Source organism: Mauremys reevesii, linkage group 15, assembly GCF_016161935.1.
Source record: "Mauremys reevesii isolate NIE-2019 linkage group 15, ASM1616193v1, whole genome shotgun sequence".
NCBI classification, from domain to species: Eukaryota; Metazoa; Chordata; order Testudines; family Geoemydidae; genus Mauremys; species Mauremys reevesii.
The window spans coordinates 22,678,127-22,701,225 of record NC_052637.1 but is presented as its reverse complement, the minus strand read 5'-3'; the positions used below and the strand labels follow the sequence as shown (position 1 = coordinate 22,701,225).

The window sequence follows — 23,099 nt, the reverse complement described above, 5'->3', positions numbered from 1 at the left end:
GATGCAGGTAAGAGAGAGAATTTTGTCCCCTCTCCTCCCCCCAGCACCTGGGACCCCTAGTTCCTAAAGTTACAGACGCTGAATGAAATAAATGAGAGAAAATCATTGCAAAGTCTTCTCCGTCTAGTGAGGCCTCGTGGATGTCCTGGGGAAGCGAGTGGAAGCTGCGGGTGGTTGCTGGTTGCAGTTCAATAGTGCGAATCTTAGTGGTGTAGGAAAACTTTCCCTGCTTATGGTCCTATTAAAGCCAATGGGATTGCCTCACCAGAATGGACAATGTCCTGCCCGCAGCAGTGACCCATGTCAGAGGCGTCAGAGACAGAACTGTACCCTGGTGTAAAGCCCCTTATTTTATCCTGGTTCCCTGCTGCTGATCAGCTGGTGCCCTGAAGCCTGGAGATCAAGAGCCCGTTTCCTTTAATTCTCCCTCACCTGACTGTGGAGGTTGCGTTTGGGAGTCCCTCCATGGCGCTTTAGAGACCCGGTGAACAGTGAAACCCACTGACCTTGGTACCTGACTGTTCTCCACCAGCCTAGGGACTGTTCTTGACACTGATATGCAGAGCTGCTCAGCACTGCTGGGCTGAATGTGGCTTCTCGTGGACTGGTGCAGGCTAGAGCATAGACAGTGCAATGGGGTGAGATTGGTGCACTGCATGGTCATGTGATCCTGATGGCCTGGGCAGCCACCCAGCTGAGGTCACACATCTTACACCTTAGCAGTGACTCACCTTCCTGGTCCCCGTCTGCTCAGCTGAAGGGGATCCTGGGGCACTGTAAATGAAGATTGGACAGAACAGTAGAAAACGGCGCAGGGCACAGTCTGGCACTGGCAGAGGGATGTGACCTACTGGGTTTTCTCTGTTGTGTGCTTCTTGTACGCTCTTGCTCCCTGCCCCAGCTCTCCATCACGTTCCCTTGCTTTCTCTCGTTAGCTGAACGTAGTTTAGACTTGCCTTCAAATCTCCCTGGAGTTGCTCCAGCTTCATAGCCCCCTCCTCCCTGCATCTGTTCCTGGGTCTTCTGCTTTCCAACCTGCCTTTCAGATCTTGTGTCCTCATCTTTTCCTAACACGCCCTTGCACTCTGCTGCTGGGATTTCTCCCTCAGCCTCCTGCTTGCCACCTCCATCTCTCCTGTCTCATACTCGCCTCACACCCAGCCCACTGCTCTGACTGCCATACGCCTCACACTTCTTCTCCCTGCTCTGTGTAAGCTCCCCAACCTGCTCCATGCTTACGGTTGACCTTGTCTCCATCTCCTTTGGTTTCTATCCCATCACTCCAGCCTCTTGCCCACGTTCATCCTTGTCTGGTCCTGACCACCCCTACGTTCCCTCTCCATAGCTCTTGCACAGTTGAAGTAGGGCCGGTAACTCACCGCTAGCATGTCGTCTCCTATCACTTTGCCATAGGCTTTGTTCCCACCCCACCCCACACCTACCCAGGTACGATCAGTTCCACCTGGAGAGTTGGGTGAGCCTCTGAATGCAAGTTACCTCTCAGGCCTTGTCTAGATGAGGACTGAAGATGTGAAGTTAGCGTATGCTAGCTAATGCATTTTAAAAGATCAGGCGCCCTCCTGGCCTTTACCTCGGCCAGTTCAGCAAATGTTAAAAAGACACGCTTGATGCCAGCAATTTACTGGCTTCTCTTGCTCCCGTGTGATCCAAGTTGCCGTCAGTGAATTGCTTTTCTCTTTCCCCACAGGGATTTCGTACCAAAGGCTGGTGAGGGCGGAGCAGGGACTGTCCATGAAGAGCTGCCAGAGCTCCACCATGTGAGTGCTGCTGTGGGGAGATGGAGGGGATCGATGGGGGCGGCTTAGTGTGGTCTAGCAGCAGGTCTCCCTGGAACCACCACTGCTCTTTCCAAAGTGCTCATAATCAAGGGGCAGATACCGAGCTAGGGCAAGTGGCCCCTAGAATGTCACCCTAGATGCAGCTGCGGCTGGGTATGAGTTCAGGGGGAGAACTGCACCGAACTAATGGTCAAGGTATATGGATAAAGTAGAAATCACAGCATTCCCATAGTGGCCGTCCTGGGCTCTCCCTAGGTCTGGTGTGTGCATATGTGTTTGCTGACACCCCATGGTGGGAAATGCATGGTCTTCACGAGAACAGGATGGGGAAAAGAAGGGGCTGATCTGTGCCAGGTGCCCAAAGAATGCTTGGTCCGATTTCCATGCGTTGGAGAGCAGAGAAGATCCAAGGTGACGTGCCTTAGCCAGAAGGGGTGCGGGGCAAAAGTCGGAGGGAGGGGAACAGCTTCACCCCATCCCAGGCAGGAAGTTTGACAGGGTTCATGCTTGATCAATAAAAGCGCCATCTCTTGACAAATAAAGAAGCCAGCACGTAGCCAGGATTATGTGACTGAGACAGGGAAGGAAGGGGGGGTGCTTATCTGGGCCTTCGATCCCTTCCTCCCCGCGCTATCACCCTCATCTGTAAATATGAAAGTGTGAACACAGAGCTGATCTCTCTCTAGCCTGCTATTAGCAACCACTGCTGGCTCATGTGCCCCTACTGTGCGCATTTTTTATTTCGGGCTTGTCGGTATGCAAGTTGTACTGCTTTAAATATACCAGTGTGGTTAAAATGGTACAACAGCACGTCTCCCAGTGAGGATGCAGTGATAAAAGCATAAAGGTGCTTTATACCAGGCTAGCTATCCCTGTATGGGAAAGGGACTAAGTTATACTGGTATTTGGTGTGTTAATACCAGTGTAACCACACTAGCAGTTGTACCAGTATAACTATGTAGGTAAAAAAATATAATCATACCCCGTAACCCGCATATTTCTATCAGTACAAAATCTGTATATAGACCAGGCCTGGGCATTATACAAAGCTTGTGCCCATTACCTGAGGCTGTGGGCCTATTGAGGCCCTGGTTCTGCAAACCCTGCAGCATGTGCTCAGCTTTAAGCAAGTCCTGTTGATTACACCAGGACTGCTCACCTGCTTAAAGTTAATCACCTGCTTAAGCTCTTCGCTGGACCAGGGCCTTAGCAATTAACCTGCAGTTAGAGGCTGCTGTTAGTATGGAGAAGAAACTCCACTGCTGCGCTTAAGGAGTGTCTCTGTTCCCCACCGCTCTGCCTCAGGCTGTGCGCTGTGTCCTGGAGGTTAACAACCTCTGTCTCTGGTGGAATAGCTGGGAGTCCAGTTCCGAGAGCAGGGGCCTTCCTCTGAGACCATCCACCCCAGGTGTTTAAATCTAGGGACTCTTAGTTTGAGCACCTTGGTCAATCTCTGCAGCAGCAACTGCACATTGGGAGAGAGACGGGTCTTGTATGGTCTATACCCTCTCATGCCATGGATACGTTCAGTCGCACCTGGAAGCTAGCAAGGATCTGGTGCATCTGTTTACAGTAAACTGGGATAATGAGGCAGGGCCGCCCAGAGGATTCTGGGGGCCCGGGGTCTTCGGCGGTGGGGGGCCCTTCCGTTCCACCGGCCGCCGAAGTGCCCCGACGACCCGCGGCGCCCCCCCCCCCCCCGAATTACCGCCGAAGTGGGACCCGCCGCCGAAGTGCAGTCCGGTCTTGGGAGGCGGGGGCCCCCGCCGCGGCTCTTTGGAGCACTTCGGCGGCGAGTCCCGGAACGGAAGGGCCCCCCCGCCGCCGAATTACTGCCGAAGACCGGGCTGCGCTTCGGCGGCGGGTCCAGCTCCGTCTTCGGCAGTAATTCGCCAGCGAGGGGTCCTTCCGCCCCGGAGCGGAAGGACCCCCCGCCGGCGAAGACCGGGAGCAGAAGAAGCTCCTGCACCCGGCCGCGCAAGAGTTTGCCGGGCCCCCCGGAGCGAGTGAGGGACCCCGCTCCAGGGGCCTCGAAAAACTCTGGTGGGGGCCCCTGTGGGGCTCGGGGCCTGGGGCAAATTGCCCCTCTTGCCACCCCCTCTGGGCGGCCCTGTAATGAGGTGAAGGGCTTCTCTCAGGCTCCGTGTTCCTGTAACGTGGAAGGATTTCACCATCTGGTAGGTGGAATAGTTTGGAATTGATCAAATGCCACACAAAGCTCCCAAGTTCCTCTGCTCCCCAGGTCTTGCTAACAGTGCAACTATTATTTATTATATCTAGTCCCATGTCAGGGTCCAGTTTGCAAGGTGCTGTTTAATTAACCCCGAAGCTGCAGTGAGTTGATTTTATCTTACGCTCACTAACCACCATTCCGTATTGCCCTTAGCACGGTTCTGCTGCTCAACCCCTCTGAGGTTCAGAGTGAATACCTGTCTGTCGCCAAGAAGATGAGCACCACAGAGCACACCCAGCACAGCACCTTCGTCATGCTAATTGGACACATCTACCAGGCCACTTTTGGGACCAAGTGCGATTTGGGCAGCTTACAGAACATCCTGAAGGTAGAGTGAGTTCTGCATTCTGCTTGGAGGCCTTTAAACGAGAGCAATTCTGTCCCCGATGCACAGGGTGATTTTTTTCTGTGCTGTTAAGCGGTGGTCTCCATCCCAGAGATGGCTGCATTTCCATGCTGACCCTTGTGCAATTCACGGATCAGTTTGGTTGCACAGTGCTTCTGGGGATGCTGCATGAATGTAAATTGTCTCATGAGTTGCAAGGGGGAGGTGAGATCTCACAGCAGTTCAATTCAGAAGGTAGAAACAACTATTCATTCTCATTATTTTACAATGAAACAATGGGAAACAGTGATGAATAGAGCTGGTTGAGTTGTCACTCAAAATTTAAAACCAAACAAAACACTGTTTCAACAACGATTTCTCAAGGAAAAAAATGTGTTGTCATACTTTTTTTGTTAAATTTATAATGAAACATTTAAAAGTACTTTTTGAAACAGGGGGGAAAGTCTCACTTTTTTCTCACTACTTTACTTCTTTGCCCTGCCCTGCCTTTTCATTTTTTTAACCCACTGGAAAAAAGGGGGCAGAAGGCAAAGAAGGAGGGAGGGAAGAGAAGAGACCTAAAATTCAAAGTGAACAAAAATTCCCGTTTTCTTTTTTTTAAATAGTTTACATTTCCCCTCCAAACAAAAAAAAATGGATTTATTTGAATGAAATTAAAACATTTTCCCCCAAAAATTTTCATGGGGGATTCACTTACCTCTGGCCAGGAGTATTTCTGGAAGAAATGAGTGATGCTTCATGGAGAGAGACCCACATGTTGACAAGCTGTCTCTGAATCTCTGTGCTCTCTTTAGTCCAAGACCTTAGAAGAGCTCTCAGAGATCCATTCTCACACCACAGAAGCTCAGGAGCTGGCAGCTGTTACCAGCGACCATGTCGCAGCCAGGAAACAGCTGAAGTCCATGCTGCAGGACATTGCGGCTGAAGCAGGCTTTCCTAATATCACAGGTATGAGAGTGAGTGGGGTTGTTCTAATTCAGGGAAAGGCAACCTATGGCACGGGTGCCGAAGGCGGCATGCGAGCTGATTTTCAGTGGCACTCGCACTGCCCGGGTCCTGGCTCTGCATTTTAATTTAGTTTTAAATGAATCTTCTTAAACATTTTAAAAACCTTATTTACTTTACATACAACAATAGTTTAGTTATATATTATAGACTTATAGAAAGAGACCTTCTAAAAACGTTAAAATTTATTACTGGCATGCAAAACCTTAAATTAGAGTGAATAAATGAAGACTCGGCACAGCACTTCTGAAAGGTTGCCGACCCCTGTTCTAATTTATACAACGTTCTACTTTTCTTTCTCTAGCCTGGTCCGTCATATACATTAGCTGCTCTGTTTTGAGAGATAAGGAGTGAATGCTATGAAGCATGAAATCCTTGATTGGACTACGTTTCAAAAGTAGAACAAAAAAATCTTTTCTGGCTCACTCCCTCATGATGAGCTGGTCTTTGGGGCTTTCTTCTTGGTTGTTTCTTTTTCTGCTCCAGAATCTCAGCTTTTATTTAAAAAAAAAATTAAAAAAGTCTCTAACCCTTATGGTTAGGAAGAAAACTTTCAAAACACAAACCGATTGTAACAATGACCCCTGCCTGAGTCTGCAGACAGCCTGAAATTATAGCTCTGAGAGCTCTGAACTGCCCCATTCATTTCAGAGTATCAACACTCATGCCTAGCAAGGATCGCTTTAAATGTCGATGTTGTGAACCTTTTTGCTGCTGCTGAAAGCACTCTCACAAGGAGAATGCCTGGCTGTATGGTGAAGGTCTGCGTGATCGGCTGTGAGCGATGGCTCATTGTGGTGTCATGACGGAGTGTGGTGTGGGTTGTGGGCGAGTTTGGGAGTTCTATTCCAACCTGATCTCTGGACCCAGCAAGGCAGAGGGGATGAATGGAGCACAAAGCAGCATTTTAGCCCCATTGAGGGGGGACAGAGTCCAAGGAGCCCCCCCAGCTGAGCTTGGCAGAGGCTGTTTTGTTTAACACGTGCACCGTCTGTGGTGAAGATTCTCACGTTGCTGTCCTACATGGGTGGAGCTCACTTTGTGGGAGGAGCTAGTGAGAATTCACTACTTCCTTCCCTCCCCACATTCATCCCTGGTTGTTAGAGTGAATCACTGGTGTCATCACCTGCTGGAGAGGAGTGGGGGAGGGAGCCCACAAGTGGAAGAAAGAGGGGCCTTGATGTTGGGACTTTTCACTTCACTTGCCTGTGCTGACTTAAACTGGCCCTGAATAAATTTAGGCTGGAAATGAAAGAGGTTTCTAACCATCAGAGGAGAGAGGTTCTGTAATGGCCCTTCCAATAGGAGGGGAGGCGAACAATCTAAATGGTTTTGAGATGGAGCTAGATAGATGTATGAATGGGATTATGAGATGGAGCTAGATAAATGTATGAATGGGATTATGAGATGGAGCTAGATAGATGTATGAATGGGATTATGAGATGGAGCTAGATAAATGTATGAATGGAATTATGAGATGGAGGGGCCTGCAATAGCAGGGGACTGGACTCAGTCACGGAGGAGGTGCCTTCTCACTCTATGGTCCTAACTTGCCACTTGCTCTTCTCTCTTCTCAGGGGAGGCCCAGTCACATAAACTCCACACTGTCCCCATCCCCGTTGCTCGATGCTACACTTACAGCTGGGACAAGGATAATTTCGGTAAGGCTAAAACTCACCTACAGTGGATTGCCAGCTTGGCTGAGGAAGAACTCCCCTGCCCCTCATGGCACAGGCGTGCAAAGAGAGCTATATCGTGTTTGACTTCCTCAGAAGCACGGGGCCAGTGGCGGAGGCAGGATCCTAGACCAGAGAGGCTCTCAAGGCCCGATCTTGCAAACACACACGTGCTTAATTTGAAATGTGTTGAAGTCATTGGTGCTCCTCGCAGGATTCAAGTTAAGCATGTATGTGGGTGTTTGCAGGACTGAGGCCTGGCTCTGTGCTGATCTGGTACCTTCCTGTGTTCCTAGAATGTTGATAATGTCAAGAGAAATAATGGCCCTTGATATTGAAAATGTACGTTATTGGAACCTACCCAGTACTTGGATGGAACGTTCTCTGGGACAGGGTCTGCCTTTCGGTTCTGTCTCTGTACAGCGCCCAGTACAATGGGGACCTGGTCTGTGACTGGGCTCCTAGGTACTACCACTGTACAGACAATTAATAATAATACAACTGTAATAGGCTGAAGCAGGCTTTCCTAATATCACAGGTATGGCACTCACACTGCCTGGGTCCTGGCTCTGCAAATCTTCTTAAACATTTTACACAGCACCCCTTTAAGAGTCAGGGAGCTTGTGGCCAGCCAGCCCTGGCTGTTATGAGACCCAGCTGGGGAGAGGTCAGGGATTGCCATAAAGGGCTGAAAGGGCTCAGTTGAGGAGGGGGGCTGCAGGAAGGAAGTTGGCTCCTGGCAGGTCCTGGAGCAGTGGGGAGAGACACAAGGGCAAAGGCCCCTGGGTCCCTGCTGCCTGCTTGGGTCTGGGAAATAACTCTGTGTTACTTGGTGAATTTTGTGTTAAAGTGAATAAACCACACCACAAAGCAAGAGTCTGAAAGAGACCTGGGGCTTGGCGTCCACCCTTCCAGGCTGGACAGGCCAGCTGTCCTACAGCAACTTTGCCAAATTGTAGTGGCCCGCTTGGGGGTAAGTTTAGCTCCCTTGGTGGAAAGCTACACCGGAGCTGGAGGTGCGAGTCCCAGTTTGAGGACTGTGCCAAAAACAGATGTTCAGCCGCCATAGCTGGAGCAGCAGGAGGGCTATCCCCGCTGAGTCGGTGCCTGTGCTCTAGGAAGGGTACATACACGGGGTGGCTAGCCCCTCGCCCTGCAGTGGGCATGCTCTGTTTTTAGCACACTAGCTCGATGAAAACTAGAGTGGGTATGTCTACCCGAGCTGGGAATTTCACCTCCAGCTCCAGTGTGGGCGTATCCTTTGGGCACCAAAATACTGGGGGTTTCCATTGTCCTCAGGGTAGGGTCAGGTGAGCAGGGTTTTTTTGTGCCTGGCCTGGTAATTTCCTCCCCCCTCCCGTGCATGGCAATTTTGCAAGCGAAGCTGCTACTTCTCTTTTACTCCCAATCCCTGCTTATGGCAAATCTCTGTGTTTCTGTGCAGTCAATGCCAGCAGGCCCCAATAAGCTACATCAATTCTGTCGCTCTGGAAAACTGTTGGCCCATCTTCTCCTCCCCTGGGCTTGTCTGTTTCATTCTTCTCACTGAGTACATTTTTATCAGGAAGCCAGTCACCTTTAGGTGGCATTATTGCTTTCCGACCTGGCTGGTTATCTTGATTATTATTAAAATACATTTTAATGGGGTGTGGCCATAAGTAGTAGAACTAGTTGACAATCCAAGTTGAAAGGAAGCGAAACAAATGTTAGTTTACTTTTGTGTTTGAAAACAAATTAAACAAAAACTTCCGTTTGAAAGAAAACTGACTTTTGTTTCAAACTTTTTTTGCATAACAAATTTTATTGAAATGAAACAGTTTTCATGAAAGTGTTTAGATTTTGAAAAAACTGCTTCCTTCCCCCCCACCATACACACACACACACACCAAAAACACTTTTTTGGACAAAAAACATTGACAACCTCTGACAAGACGACTTCTGGGCACAAGTGCATTTGGTATTAGTGTGGGACGGCCTCAGAAAGGAAGGAATGGAAGTTCCACCACTGGGGTCATATGAGGCTGGACAAAGTACTGGAGAACACACTGTAGAGCAGGGGTAGGCAACCTATGGCACGTGTGCCGAAGGTGGCACTTGAGCTGATTTTCAGTGGCACTCACACTGCCCAGGTCCTGGCCACCGGTCCGGGGGCTCTTCATTTTAATTTAATTTTAAATGAAGCTTCTTAAACATTTAAAAAACCTTATTTACTTTACATACAACAATAGTTTAGTTATATATTATAGACTTATAGAAAGAGACCTTCTAAAAACATTAAAATGTATTACCGGCACACGAACCTTAAATTAGAGTGAATAAATGAAAACTCGGCACACCACTTCTGAAAGGTTGCCGACCCCTGCTGTAGAGTATAGTTCTTCACTGGCCCTAGGGTGGATGGGCTGGGAGGCCTGATATACCCCTCCCATCTCCCATGTTGTGTTGTTTAAGATTCTGTGCTGGCTCTGATTCTTTCAGATATCCTCAGAGACATACTCGACAAGGAGTGCGATGTTCTCAAGCCGGTGCTCTTGGAGGATGAGGAGGAAGAGGAGACGGAAACAGATGGCTGTTCTCCACAAAGAGACTCACTCCTTTCCTCCATTTCGGCGGTTTCCAAGGACTCTGTATACTCAGAGTTATCAGAGGAGACGTCGAAGCATTCGCGGATGTCTCTCTTTACCACTTCCAAGGACTCCATTTCGGAGCTGTCAGTGGTCTCCAGAAGGTCCTTGAAATCCTTTGTGTCTAGCCTCAAGGACTGCATGGACAGTGGCTATGTCGAAGACAGCGACGAGAGCTCTCTTGATCTGGTGGGGAGGCCAGACCTCAAAGAGGAGACGACAGTTCACAAGCAGAGGCAGAGACTGGCCAGCAAAATCTGCAAGTTGTTCAAGAGCAAAAGCCAGCTGGTCTTGCGGAGAGACGTAAAGGACTATCCCGACACTGGTTCGCTCTCCCTGCCTCTGCGCCGGGCCGAGAGCCTGTGCAACCCGGAGGCCAAGCACCGGATCCCAGCGCGCTCCCGGAGGGCTCTTTCCTTGCCCCAGCACGTGCTGAGTCAGCGGCTCCCGCAGCGCCATGCAGTGCAGAACGTGTGCATCCAGCGCAGGCCCTTCCTGAGCTACGACGAGGACACCAAGATCTCCACGCTGCGCGTCGTGGTCTTCGGGTCGGACCGCATCTCAGGGAAAGTGGCCCGGGCTTACAGAAACCTTAGGTGAGTGGGACGGCGCCAGAGGAACCGGGCTCCCATTCCTCGTGCGTATTTACCCAGCCCTCCCACCACACGTCACCTTACGGAGTCCAAGGGCCAGGCCTCTGATGGTGTCAATGGATGTAGCTCTGTTGATGTCCATGAAAGGTGGGCCCAGAACCCCTGGCTGTGCCCCAGTGCAGCCTGTGCTGTGAGGCGATGATGGGGGATTGGGGTCCCACTGTTAGCCTCCAGGACTGAGGCCTGGTGATGTTCCCTTCACCACACACAGTGCTGTCCCCTCGTGGTGCACGTGGCAGTGCCTTGTGCTGTGGTGTTGTGCAGATCTATCCTCGTGCGATGCACTGTGTGAACATCCGACAGAAGGCCGGTCCCTGCCCCAGAGAGCTTATGAGCTAAGTAAAGAGTGTTGGGCCGCTCCTGCGCTGTTTCCCTCGCTGTGCACACAAGTGTTTGTGTGTGGGCAGGGATCACGCGCGTGCCTTACGTACCCGATACTAGCCACACCTCGTTCGTGCTGACACAATGGGCTCACTGCTGTTCTCTCCTTCCCTCCCCCTGTTCTAGACTACAAGAAATTGATTGCCCATTACTGACAAGGTACTTCAAGCTGCAGTTTTTCTACATCCCAGTGAAGAGGAGCTGCCTTACCTCATCTGCACCACTGACACATCCTCCTCCTCCTCCAGGAGATCCTCACCTGAGAGCCTCAGGACAAACGGTATGTGCTGTGCCTGCCGTCGGACCAGCTCCTAGTGTAGAGACCTGCCTGCATCGCACAAGGAGCGCCACACTGGGCCCTCACTGGTTCCCCTCGTGGCTGGCTCAGCAGAGAGGCCAAGTACTGACTAGGCCAAGGGCGCCTGAGGCTGTCAGGGTTGGGGCAGGGAGGGAAGCTTGTCCTGTCCCTGTCTGTTCTGTAGGCAGCCTGCCCTCTTGATGGCCATTAGTGCAATATCTTCTGCCAGCTCAAAATCCACCTGCAGTAAGTGAAATAAACCGGTCTGGAAGGGTATGTCTACACTGCAACTGGACACCTGTGGCTGGCTCATGTCTGCTGTGTAACTGCTGAGCTCTGGGACCATCCCGCCTCCCGGGGTCCCAGAACCTGGGCTCCAACCTGAGCCTGAACGTCTACACCACAGTTAAACAGCCCCGTAGCCTGAGCCCCGCGCACCCGAGTCAGCTGACGTGGGCCAGCCGCAGGCGTTCGTTTGCAGTGTAGACATCCCCTGAGTGACTGTCTGTCTGGTTTCAGGAGTCCAGCTCAGCTGGGGCACAAAGCAGCACCAACGACATCTCCCACTACATTGGGATGTTGGACCCATGGTACGAGCGCAATGTTTTTGGGCTGATTAACTTGCCGACGGACGTCCTGTGTCAGGTATGTCCGGGAGCTCAGGAGGAAATGAGCTTGGCTTTGGGTCGTTACCCCACTGCCCCTTTCCGTGTGTTGACATGGGGCGAGGGTGGGGGGTGTCTCTCCCCTGCATCTGGAGTATCCACCATCAGCTGGGCCAATGGTCTGCTCCAGGATGGGTCTAGTTTTGAGCTGTCCTGCGAGATCCAGGTTGGGAGCCAGCTTGAGGCTCTCCTGGGGGTGAACGTTGCCAGCCTCTGGGGAGCGGCGGGTTCCAGCCTGACTCACCCTGTTGCTCTGCCTCTTCTGTGAGTCTGTACACAGGACAATGCACAGGAGACTGTGCATTGGGAGACTAACTGGCCAATAAGGAGACATTGGGGGAAACTCCGGGGCGCAAATTGTGTTCTCGCTGTTACTTCCCACACTGGTCATCCCCTGGGCGCCATTCTCAGCAGACAGGCCGAGGAGGCTGACCTGGTCCCAGCACGGTGGGGTGGAGGTATGTCTGTGGGGGAACTCGCCTGGCCGCTGCACCTGCTCAAAGGGTTTTAGTCTCCAGGGCTGCGACTCCAGCACCTTTCCCCAGCACCCACGGCCTCCCAGCCCTGTGCTGAACAGCAGGTGCAGAGCAGGTTTTCATTTCACCTCCTTGTGCCTATGCCAGCAATCTGCCAAACCCGAGGTGGAGCCTACGGAGGAGTCCAGGGAGCAGCTGCCCATCTTGGCTGACATGGTGCTTTACTACTGCCGGTTCGCCAATCGCCCGGTGCTGCTGCAGCTCTACCAGACAGAGGTACGCAGGACTGGGCCTTTGCATCCCACCTTGCACTGGGCTTTGTGAGCACTTCTGTCTCTGCATAGATCAACTAAGGACTCCAGTACCAACCTCTACGAGGCAAAGGTTTCCTCAGGACTGATACGTCCATGATGCTCAAGGGTTCAGCCAGTTCCTCCCCGCACCTGGCTATTGTGGGCTGGTGAGACTGTGCTTCCAGGGGCGTGCGCAGGAATTTAAATTTGAATGCTTTTGGAGGGGCACGTTAAACACACACAAATGAAAGGTTCATGTGACCCCCCCCCACCCACACCACACACACACCATTTCTCGGGATGCCTCTGGCAGGATGCCCAGCAGCAAGGAGGTGGCAGCAGCTCCCCCTGCAGTAGGCACTCTCCATGTCCCTCCAACCCTGGCAAGGAGGAAGCAGCCAGGCAGCTGGCTGCAGGGTCCTTCCCCCCACCCCTACAGCTGCAGCCTGCTGCTTCTTCTTCCCTGCTGCTGGAGTCCCAGTGCTGCTGCCTGCTCTGCAGATGCCCGCTGAGGTGAGTCAGGGGCTGGAGGCAGAGGCAACGCGTGGGACTCCAACAGCAGGGAAGCAGAAGCAGCAGGCTGCAGCTGTAGGGATGGGGGGAGGAGGAGCTGAGCCAGCAGCTGCCCTGTTGCTTCCTCCCTCACCGGGCTTCAGGAACACACAGAAATTGGGGGGGGGGCAGCAGTGCCCCTGCTCACCCCCCACCCTTGTGCATGCCTCTGTGTGCTTCCATTAGTCAAGTCCATCTCCTTCTGCTTTATCACCATGGTAGAGCCTGGTATGCAATTGCCCCTTCCTGCATTAGCTAATGGCTCATGATGGACTGATGCCCCTCCTGATCTTGGTGATGGAGCTGGTGCAGGAGACTCCTGTGTGATAAAGCTCTGCAGGAGCATCTATTAACCAACAGCGACCTCCAGAGAAACCGAGCTGCTGCCGTTGTAGAATGCAGTGGTTCCCAGCTCCCTGGGGATGGTTTGAAGCATAGTTCAGATCACCCCATAAAGTCTCCAGCCTCCTCACTGCTCTCTCCCGATACCCTGGTCCCTAAGAGAGGATGGGTGTCCCATGGACAACTTCTCAGCTAACTTGTCTTCCTTTCCCCATATATGTGTGGCTCTCAGCAGTGCTAAAAATTACAAACACGCTTTGCTTTCTGAAATCCCTGCCAGGAGCCTGTTCCCCAAAGCCTGCTCTGTCCAGCATGTAGAGATTGAGAGGAAGGTTCTTGTCATCCTGGTGCTCTGATAACAAGGTGATGGGCGTGGGATGAATACGTAGGTAGTAATGGTAGCAGGCATTTCTCAGAGTAGGAATGCAACTGTCGGGTTGCTGTGACTTGCACTGCTAGGATTTTGTAGCTTGAGGGGTTCTCTCTCCTTGCACTGCTTCATTTGAAGGCATTGTGCTATTAGGAATATGCCCGGCTCCCTCATTGTGCAGCGCATTCATAGCGCATCTCTCTCTTCTCCCCCTCCCCCAATAGCTAACCTTCATTGGTGGTGAAAAGAAGACTGAGGTCTTCATTCACTCCCTCGAACTGGGCCACTCGGCTGCCACACGGGCCATCAGGGCGTCGGGTAGGTATCAGATTTGGACACACATGTTTCCTTGCTTTCCTAAAGTCTCATGCATTACAGGTTCTGTAGTGATACAATGGCAGCTTTAGAAATCGCAGCACAAATAGATTTGATGGTGAACGCTTAATAACCAGCTCCTTAGGGGAGCTAGAAAAACCCAGATGAACGGCACAGAGAAATTGGATTCACATTTGGGTTGGATTGCAGATGGCTGGGGAGAGTGTTGCTCCAATAAACTCTGTGGTCCGTGAGCTGGGATATAGAAAGGGATTTTTACAAACCTGGAAACTAAAGCATCAAGAAACCTACATTTTCCCTTCTGTAACAGTCTTTACGATTTCTGCTTCTCAAAGAAGTTTTTTGTTACTTTCCCCTTGATCCAAAGTTAATTTATTTTAGCATAGCTAAAAACAGGTCCTTTCCCCTTCATCGGGTCCTGGCACAGTACAGTGTCTTGGAAGCCAGCACTTCCTTTTTTTTTTTTTTTTTTTTTGGTCTTTACTCACAGTTTCTTTTTCTGTCTTGATACTTGAGTTATAAAATCTCTTGGTTATACTCTTATAAGCTTTAATTAGGCAAAGGAAAGAAACGGATAGATTCATAGATCTTTTAAAACAGGAAATATTATTTAATAGAAAACAGCTACAACCACAGACACACAAGCAAGCATCCACACAGCTTCAGTTCCAATGTCGTCTCACTTGTTTACCAGAGACCACATTCTGTTTGGAGCTCTGTGCAGCACACACAGACTCTAGTGGCTAAATTATATACTGCAAGCAAACACATTATTAATTTGTTTTTTCTTTTGGCACTGATTCCTTTTCTGTGCCCTAACTTCCTCTTACTGTCTCCAAGCAGAACTTACAAAGTTCTCTCCATTTAACTGGTTGGCCATATCCCCATAACTATGGACTTATCCAGGTTATGCTTCAATAGTGAAACCCATCAACGATTTTCATCTTTAAACAGTTAGGGCATGGTTTTGAACTGGGGTTTGATGATGCAGTTTTGCACCCACTCTTTTGCACCTGCAATAATTTTGTCTGGAAAAAGCATCAGTGAACTTCAGGCACAAATTTTAAAGCCCAATTTATGATTGGTACAAATATGCCAAAAAAAAAAAAAAAAAGGAAGCCCCGCTGGTAAACCAGCCCTTTACAGCTTTGTATTTTCCCCAAGACCCAACACTTACCCAACAGCTCCTGCTAATTTCATTTAATTTTTTCATTTTGTGGAGAGGTCTCTGGCTACTTATTGTGTTTTATGCTGAAAATCCCCCATTAGCTTATTCATGTGAAGCAGCTTTTAAGTAAACTATAATTTTCCTTTTTGCTCCTCTGTCACATTCCAACAAAACAAGTGGGAGGCGTTTGATTCAGTGTAACAAACAGGTTAACACGGATCCCCTTTACATTGCTTGGCTATCGTGGGTATACTGAACAGCATGTTTTGACACAGAAATGATTTCTGGCAGTGGAAATGGGTGTCTGGCTTGGGATGGAATAGTAGAGCCCCATAAGACTGGGGTTTGAGTCCTGATGACGGTCTGAAGTAAAGTATTTGGTGGTGTTAGCTGTGTCCTTAATAGGCAGCAGTCTTTATCAGCTAAACCACCACAGGCAACGAGAGGGGTGACCGGTCATTCCTCTGATCTTGTTCATCCATCTGTCGTGATGCCCCATTCTGCTTTGTAGCAAGCTGAGGGACTATAAGGCCACTTGTTCTGCTGTCACCAGGATGCATGACTTGAGAGAGAGTGAGAAGCTGAACTCCTCAGAAACAGGGCCGCTTCTCCTAAGGGGGGGGAGGGACTGGTGTGAACATGTATTGAAGGGCAGGGAGAGAAAAGGCTGTTGTGTGACTTTAGCTTCTGTTTGTATTACAAAGGTCCAGGCAGCAAAAGGCTGGGAATCGACGGCGACAGAGAAGCAATCCCTCTAACACTACAAATCGTCCATAGCAAGGTAACTGGGCGGTAGTCCCCTGGGGCCAGAGGCTGCAGGAATGTCTTCAGCATTCTGTAGACCTCCACTGAGTCAGGGATTTTAGTAGGGTATATGAAGGAAATCTCTTTAAGTGGAAAGAGACATAAACACAACGGAGAGAGCTACAATGGGCATGTTTAGTCTGAAGAAGACAAAGCTGAGGGGGAACCTGATAACAGTCTTCAAAGGGCGGTTCTAAAGACAACAAAGAGAAAGTGATCAAATGTCTTGTCCGGCCCTTGGTGGACATGGAGAACATGATTGGCATCGTTTGCAGCAAGGGAGATTTAGGTCAGATATTAAGAAAAATTTCTAACTTTAAGGACTGGAGCAGGTTCCCTAGGGAGGCTGTGGAATCCTCATCATTGGAGGTTTTAAAGAACAGGTTGGACAAATATCTGTCTGGGATGGTCTAGCTTTGGTCCTGCCTCAGCATTGGAGGATGGACGAGATGACCTCTTGAGGTCCCTTCCAGCCCTACATTTCTATGATTAGGAGAGTGTGTTAATATCCATTGATGGGGGAAGGGGAGAATATCTTGTGATTCAGGGTGGAAGCTGATCTTTCCTCTCTGCAGAGTAGGGAAGGAATCCCTCATACCATATTGCTGAACAACCAAGTGCATTGTGCGGGGGTTTGCCTTCAGGTATAGGTCGTGCATGGAGAGGGAGATCTGACAGGCTATCATGTCTGGGAACCTGGTTACAACATGAATACGTTTTGAAGTGTAGACAGGACTTTAAACTTAATACTGAGCTGTGGTGCAGCCCTGGAGAGTCTGTGCTGTAACCAGGTCTCCACATATTCTTCTACTTGCAATGCAGAGAGGTTCTTTATGGCCATGTTGCCTGATAAGGGGGATTCTTTGAGTTAATTGGTGCTCCCTGCTGGGCCCTTTCTGAATGGGATTGGTGGCTATTTAAATGCCAAGAGTTTAATCCCCAAGAGGAAAAATTAATTACCAATCTCTGCTCATATCTCACCCTCATCTCCTCTATGTGTTTGTTTCTGGAAAATGAAGGGAACCTCGTGTGAGACCGAAAGACACCAAAATGAAGTGATGTGTGAGGCTCTGAATTTCTGAAGGATAGTGGCAGTTTGCACTCTTCTGGCACTTGACAAACACTAATAGTGTTTGCTGCGTTTCAATAGATCCAGCAAATTACTTTGACCCTTGCTTGATGTTAAGCCCATGAGTTGGCTTCCATGATCTAGTCTGATGCTTACAGTTAACTGTGGACTTAAATGCCTTGCTGGATCACAGCCTAAATGAGCTGAAAGCACTTTGGCTCCCTCTCCTCTACTTTCTGCTTCATTTATTGGCATAACCAATGGTGGCCTCCAAGTAAGCAGGAAGTATGGTAGGCCCTATAGAAATACTGGCTCTTATTTCATGCTGGTGGATTTCCTTACTAAAGTAGTAAAAATCCTGAGAACAATCTCCACCTGCTTATACCAATCCTGTTGTTGTTGCCGATTCAGCACCCTGTTTAGCTATCGAGTGTTAACCTACTATTGGAATGGATGGGCAGCTTGGGCGTCTGGTAGTGTGAGTACACAGCAAGTACATTTAGCTAAAGGTACCAGGACCATCCAGCTCAGTGTAAATCCAGTTCTGAGCTATATCAGCCAGAGATGAGCAGAGCAGGATCAGGGTGGAATGTGACCCGTCTCTCTGACTTGTGCCTGGTCTCTGCAGACAGCAATCAGTGGAAGGAGCCGCTGGAACGATGTTGAAAAGGTCTGCACCTCCGTCAACCTCAGCAAGACCTGTAAAAAGTACGAAGACCTAGGTGAGTGCTGGTGCCCTTAAACCTTTACGCAGGGGCAGTGGGAGAGGATGGAAAGTAGACAGCGGTGGTGCAGGAGAAGATATGTGCCATCCTGGTTCAGGTCCCCTCCACCTTTAAGGCCTTCTTCAAGGATGAAAGGGCAATGCACTGTGTTCATTGCCCTGAGCCGTCCCCCAAAGGGTGCCATATGTGGCTCTGAGATATGAGTGTCTCTCCATTAGGAACTGGACTGAGACCAGGAACTCCTCTCGTGCAGGCAGCAGAACAGCCATCAGAGGGTGGCGACCTTCAGTCTGTGCTGACCCGATCTGGGATGAAATGGGTCACAGAGGTGAAAGCTTCTGTGTCCCGTTAACAAACCTCAGAGCCAGGGCTTAAATATTGTTTCCAAAACTATTCTGCATGGCGGACAGGTGTGCATGGGATAAACATACCGCACGCCTAGGACAGGCAACAAAGGCCAGGAATGGGATGGTGTATAGGACCAGGGCATTGATTTCCCTAAGCGGGTGTTTTTTTCTGCATGTTTTGTTGGTTGAAATGTTGTGCTGAGAATCGTTATATTAGTCCCTTAGTAAAAGCCCTGGATTCGGACCCTCTGCCCAGCTGGCAGGAAAAGCCTGTGGAAACCTGGGTAGAGGATGCAGGCCTGTTGGCTAAAGCACTCAACCCAAAGCTCTTCCCGGCCCTGGAATAACTTTATATAGGGTCCTTGGAATGAACTAGACTTCTGCTGTGTCCTGAGGGAGGCCCAGGACTGGCTGAGAGACTGCCGGGTGGAGATGTTGCAGGGGTGAAATCTGCCTAGTAGCCATCTCCTCACCATCCCTGCCTCGCTTGATCTGAAGGGACCTGACCCATGTCTGAGAAGGAGCAATTCAGTGACACAGTCCAGAGCCTGCCACACTGCCTGTCACTCAGGTGGGCTGCCAGAGGGAAAAATGGGACCATCATGGGACCTGCCAAATTAGCAAAGGGGCGCGGTGTCCCTGAATGCATAGTTGTTTCTGTGAGCTTCCTGTGCAGTCTAACATTCCTCCCCTCCCTGGCAGCAGCCCTACAGCAACGGGGTGGCCTGCACCTGTTCCGCTTTACTGCCGGGTGTCCCAGCTCACATCTCAGCCCACCGCTGTGGCTGGTGCGACCAGGCCCATTCCAAGGAGAACGTGCTCTTGGTGTTGCCGTTGAGTTCCTCTTGTGCGGCTGTTCATCCCAGCCCACTTAAGGGACAGCGAACCTAGCAGGCTTGGTGCTGTGTTGCTGAACTGCTCCTCCGATGTGGGTCAGGTCCCTTCAGGCCAAGGCTCAGACTCCATGTTACTGAAGCAGCTTTTTTTCCCTGGGAACTCAAAAGTGTTGCTGATGCAGGGGGAAAAAAATATAGACCACGCCAAGCTTGGGATCTGCCCCGCTGGTTATGGCAGCTAATTAGGGGGCTGAGCAGGATCGCTTCCACAAGAGCTGTAGCGGAAACTCTCCATGGCGGGACCATTGGACAGCCTGTCTGACCCGTTGGGTGCAGGGTATGAAATGTAACGTACTGGGGATTATAACACAGCTCTGTCCCGTTTTCAAAGCCAGACGGAACGGTAAATCCATCTGCACCTTACGCTGACAGTAGCTAGCCTGTAACACTCGCTGCCAGAGGATGCTGAAGCCAGAGTTTAGCAGGATTCAAACTGTATCGGACCTGGATCTCTCCAATAAATAATATGAATAGTAACATTATGGCTATAGAAGCAACAGCCTGCTGCCTGGGGCTAGGGAGAACCTCTCCTGTGGAAGTTCGCATAACGTTCTCTACTCCAGAATTTCTTGTGCCATCCTTTGAAGCAGCTGGCACTAGCCACTGCTGAAGGCAGCATGTTGGACTCGGACCAATAGTCTGACCTAGTCTAGCAATTCCCATTAGGCAGAGCTGTGCTCTGGTTCACCAAAGGTGGAGGTGGGGCCTGGTCCAATCAACCCAGAGCTTTGGGAGGTGTTTGAAATCCAGAGCTTCTCTGATATTTTGCCAAGAGCTGGGCTTGTGACCCTGGGTGAACCCAGCCTGAGTTTTGGGGTTGTACCAAACGTGTGAGTCCTGGTGGGTTTGCCCTTGTTTGGGGTCTTCGCCAAAGATGACCAGAGCAGGAATTGACTGTAGTAAAGAGGTGGCCATTGGAAGCTGCACAGCACCTAGGTAGAAGCACCAAAGAAAATAATGCTCTTGTAGGTGCAATGTAAGAACCAGGGAGATGTGCGCTCAGGCTTTTATCTGTCTGTCCTGCCATCCTTAGCAGCTGAGGCTCTCCAGTAGAGTTAATAACTGAACTCACAGGAGGCCAGTCCTCTCATATCCTTGCTGGTCCCCCACGGCAGTTGAGTCTGTGTGTTTGTTTTGTTGGTTAAATTTCTTCCTTTCTTTAGATCCCTGGTAGTACAATGTGCCCTGAGCCTCCGTGATAAATGTTTCAGCACTGTAGTCTTCTTAATGAGAGGTTATGGCTCTTTTGCTTGAGCGCAGAGCTGCTTCAGCAGATTCACTTGAGAAGATCTTGTGGTATTCTGTTTCACTAAAATGCTCCATGTGATGCGCCTGGCACATGTAAATTTGCTATAGAGGCAGCAATTGGGACCAACCATTCAGATGGAGCAATAGCCAATGAACTGGTGCTTCTCGGAGCCTCTATCTAAAACTCTCCCATCAGCTCTGACACCTCCCTCCCTCTGGAAAAGCTGAAGCATTGCTATCGCTTAGTTTTTGTTCACCAGCACCGTGTTGCAGGCTGCAGCTATTACAAAGCTATATATTTCTGTTCTATTTCTGGAGCTTAACTTGCTGGTCTGCCTGCAAGCTGATTTCATTCTGGGTGTCTTTCTACAGGCTATGAGATGTCTAGGGAGAGGTTTTCCCATCGCACTCGAATTCCCTACATGCCACAGAAATCTGGGATTATCTTTCACATTCACTGGTTTGGCCACAGGATGTCACTGCAGCTCCAGACGAAAGCTGCTCACAAAATAGCTCAAAGCAGACCCAGCTGCTCACAAAGTAGCTGAAAGGTGTCAGGCCTTTAGTGAAGACATGAAAGTTTTTAGGTCAATTGGTCTGCACCAGCTCTGGAGGGAGCTAGAATTTCTTCCAGCCAATATTGCAATTGTTGCTTTTGTAGATCCAATTTTTTTTAGCCCTTAATGAAGTTAATTGGCTTTCAGGGTAACGTTTGTAGAGCTGGGTCATGTTTGAGGCTGGATAATGCTAAGTATTTCTGCCCGCTTTTCTGGTTTTCTCTCTCTGTCTGTCGGGAGACGGCCGGGGGAAGAGGAAGGCTGGAAGGAACATCTGTTTGATTTAGCTCAGGGTGTATAGCTTGAGGCTGTTGTAGGTGGCAGCAGAGCAATCTCTTGTGTTGTGTCCTTTATTCAAAGACAGATAATTAACTCTGTAGAGCAGGGATTTGGGATCTTGTGGCTCACAACAGTCCTGGAATGCTGTGGTGTCTAGCTGGGGATTTCCAGTACTAACAATAATAATACTAAACTCCTGTAATAATCTCCCTTTCCAACAGTCAGGTGGCATTTTAAGGCTCCAGGGTTGTATGGGGACCCCTGGACTGGCCCATTCAAAGGGGTTATCAGACTGAGGGTAGCCCTCCGACTCTCTGGTATGGGCTAACGTCTACACTGCTTTGAGTTGCAGGTGTATTTTGGATATTGTCCTCGTGCAATATCCATCCTGATAGCATGACGGATCCTTGTGAGATACTTGGTGGAGAATGGGGTCAAGAGATCCCTTCTTGACTCTCTCTCTCTCTCCCCGCACCGTCCCCAATTCCCTTCAGAGACTCTGAACTTTGCTACCTGCCACTGGGCAAGCAAAGCCGGAGGCATGGCAGTTCTATGTCTCGGGTGCCAGAGAGACCATTTCAATTAAAATCCAAATCCTTTCGAGTAACCCAAGCAACCCCGCCTCCCCTCCTGTGTTCCAGACTCGAAAACGGAGTGTCTGACTTTAACCATAACTGAGGTCGTCAAGAGGCAAAACTCCAAGTCAAAGAAAAGCTTCAATCAGGTAAATTGGATTGGCCATATTTGTAGCCTCGTCTAGGCTGGTAAGGAGGGAGTAACTGTGGCTCGTTCGCTCTTGGGGGAGGAGGAGGTTTGAGAGTTTCCGAGAGGCCAGTAACTTGCACCCGGAGGATCCCATCACAGTTGCCATCTCCATGAACTCTGAGGCCCTCACTTCCAGACTGGCAGGAAGGCCTTGCGTGTGCCTACCCGTGGCCTGTATTCGCTGTGCCAAGCAAGCCTGTGCAGCCGTAGCTGAGTCTCGTGGCTTAGGGAATCCTGCTTGTGGTAGCACCAGCACAATGAGAACTAGGATGCCAAGTGACAGAGGGAAAATGCCAGGCAAAGCTGCAGCTGGAAAAGTTCCCTGTTGTGTACCCAGGGCTGTATCAGCACCTGGAAGTCAGGCTGGCATATGCGTCCTGCCAGCACAGCAGGTGTTCAGGGAGCAATGCACTGCTGGCTCCGGCCAGCACTGGTACCTAAGCTTGTGAGCAGTCGTGTGTTGGGGGACTGGGATATGGTGCTGTCTCTGGCAGATGTGGCCTGAGCACCTCACAGCTCCTGTTGAAGTCCACGGAAGCTATCGAGTGTTCAGCACATTTAAGAACAGATCACATATGCAGGTGCCTAAATATGACTGAGGGACTTTATTATGGGGCCCCTCTCTGAAAATCTTGGCCACTGTATTTTAAAACTGATCAGTTACTTTAACAGCCTGGATGGGAGACTCTGAGCCCGCTCTGCCTCTAGCACCCAAATCCAGCTGAATAAGTAGATTGCTGTGTAAATCCTGCTTTCACAGCGTGTTCCAAGGCTGGGTAGGTTCCTCTGCGTTAGCGTGTGAGGCCAGCAGTTTAAATCCCAGACCAGACCAGGCCCTTGCTGGGGACTCAGAGCTAAGAGAACGAGCTGCTACAGCTTGAGCTAAAGGATGACGTCCCCTAGCAGGCAGCTTAACAGACTTGTATCCTCATGGACTGGACACCCCCCGCCCCCAGTGGGTTACACCAACATGGACACCCCGTCTAGTGTGTTATTTTAGAGTAAGGAAGACAAATGTCTCCATGCGTACGTGCACGTCCAGGGTGAGTCTCTTGCCCCGTGAAATCCTCCCTCTCGAATTGCCTCATAGCCCTGCCCCTCCCCGGGCCAGGCCCTAACACTAAGGCCATGTCTACATTTGGAGCTGGGGCTGAGAGTCCCAACTTGCAGAGACGTACTCGGGTTAGCGCTC

General features: G+C 50.2%; 1 protein-coding gene across 2 annotated transcripts in view; it reads left to right on the top strand.

The window, feature by feature from the left end:
* PIK3R5 (phosphoinositide-3-kinase regulatory subunit 5) overlaps window positions 1–23,099 on the top strand; it is a 99,055-nt gene that overhangs the window by 72,163 nt on the left and 3,793 nt on the right. For both annotated transcript variants that reach the window (XM_039501887.1, XM_039501888.1), the window contains exons 6-17: window positions 1,709–1,778; window positions 4,186–4,360; window positions 5,173–5,326; window positions 6,961–7,044; window positions 9,538–10,279; window positions 10,844–10,997; window positions 11,535–11,660; window positions 12,304–12,432; window positions 13,938–14,031; window positions 15,922–15,998; window positions 17,719–17,812; window positions 21,784–21,866. In XM_039501887.1, the coding sequence (XP_039357821.1) occupies window positions 1,709–1,778; window positions 4,186–4,360; window positions 5,173–5,326; window positions 6,961–7,044; window positions 9,538–10,279; window positions 10,844–10,997; window positions 11,535–11,660; window positions 12,304–12,432; window positions 13,938–14,031; window positions 15,922–15,998; window positions 17,719–17,812; window positions 21,784–21,866 (1,982 nt within the window). The remainder of the gene's footprint in view (window positions 1–1,708; window positions 1,779–4,185; window positions 4,361–5,172; window positions 5,327–6,960; window positions 7,045–9,537; window positions 10,280–10,843; window positions 10,998–11,534; window positions 11,661–12,303; window positions 12,433–13,937; window positions 14,032–15,921; window positions 15,999–17,718; window positions 17,813–21,783; window positions 21,867–23,099) is intronic.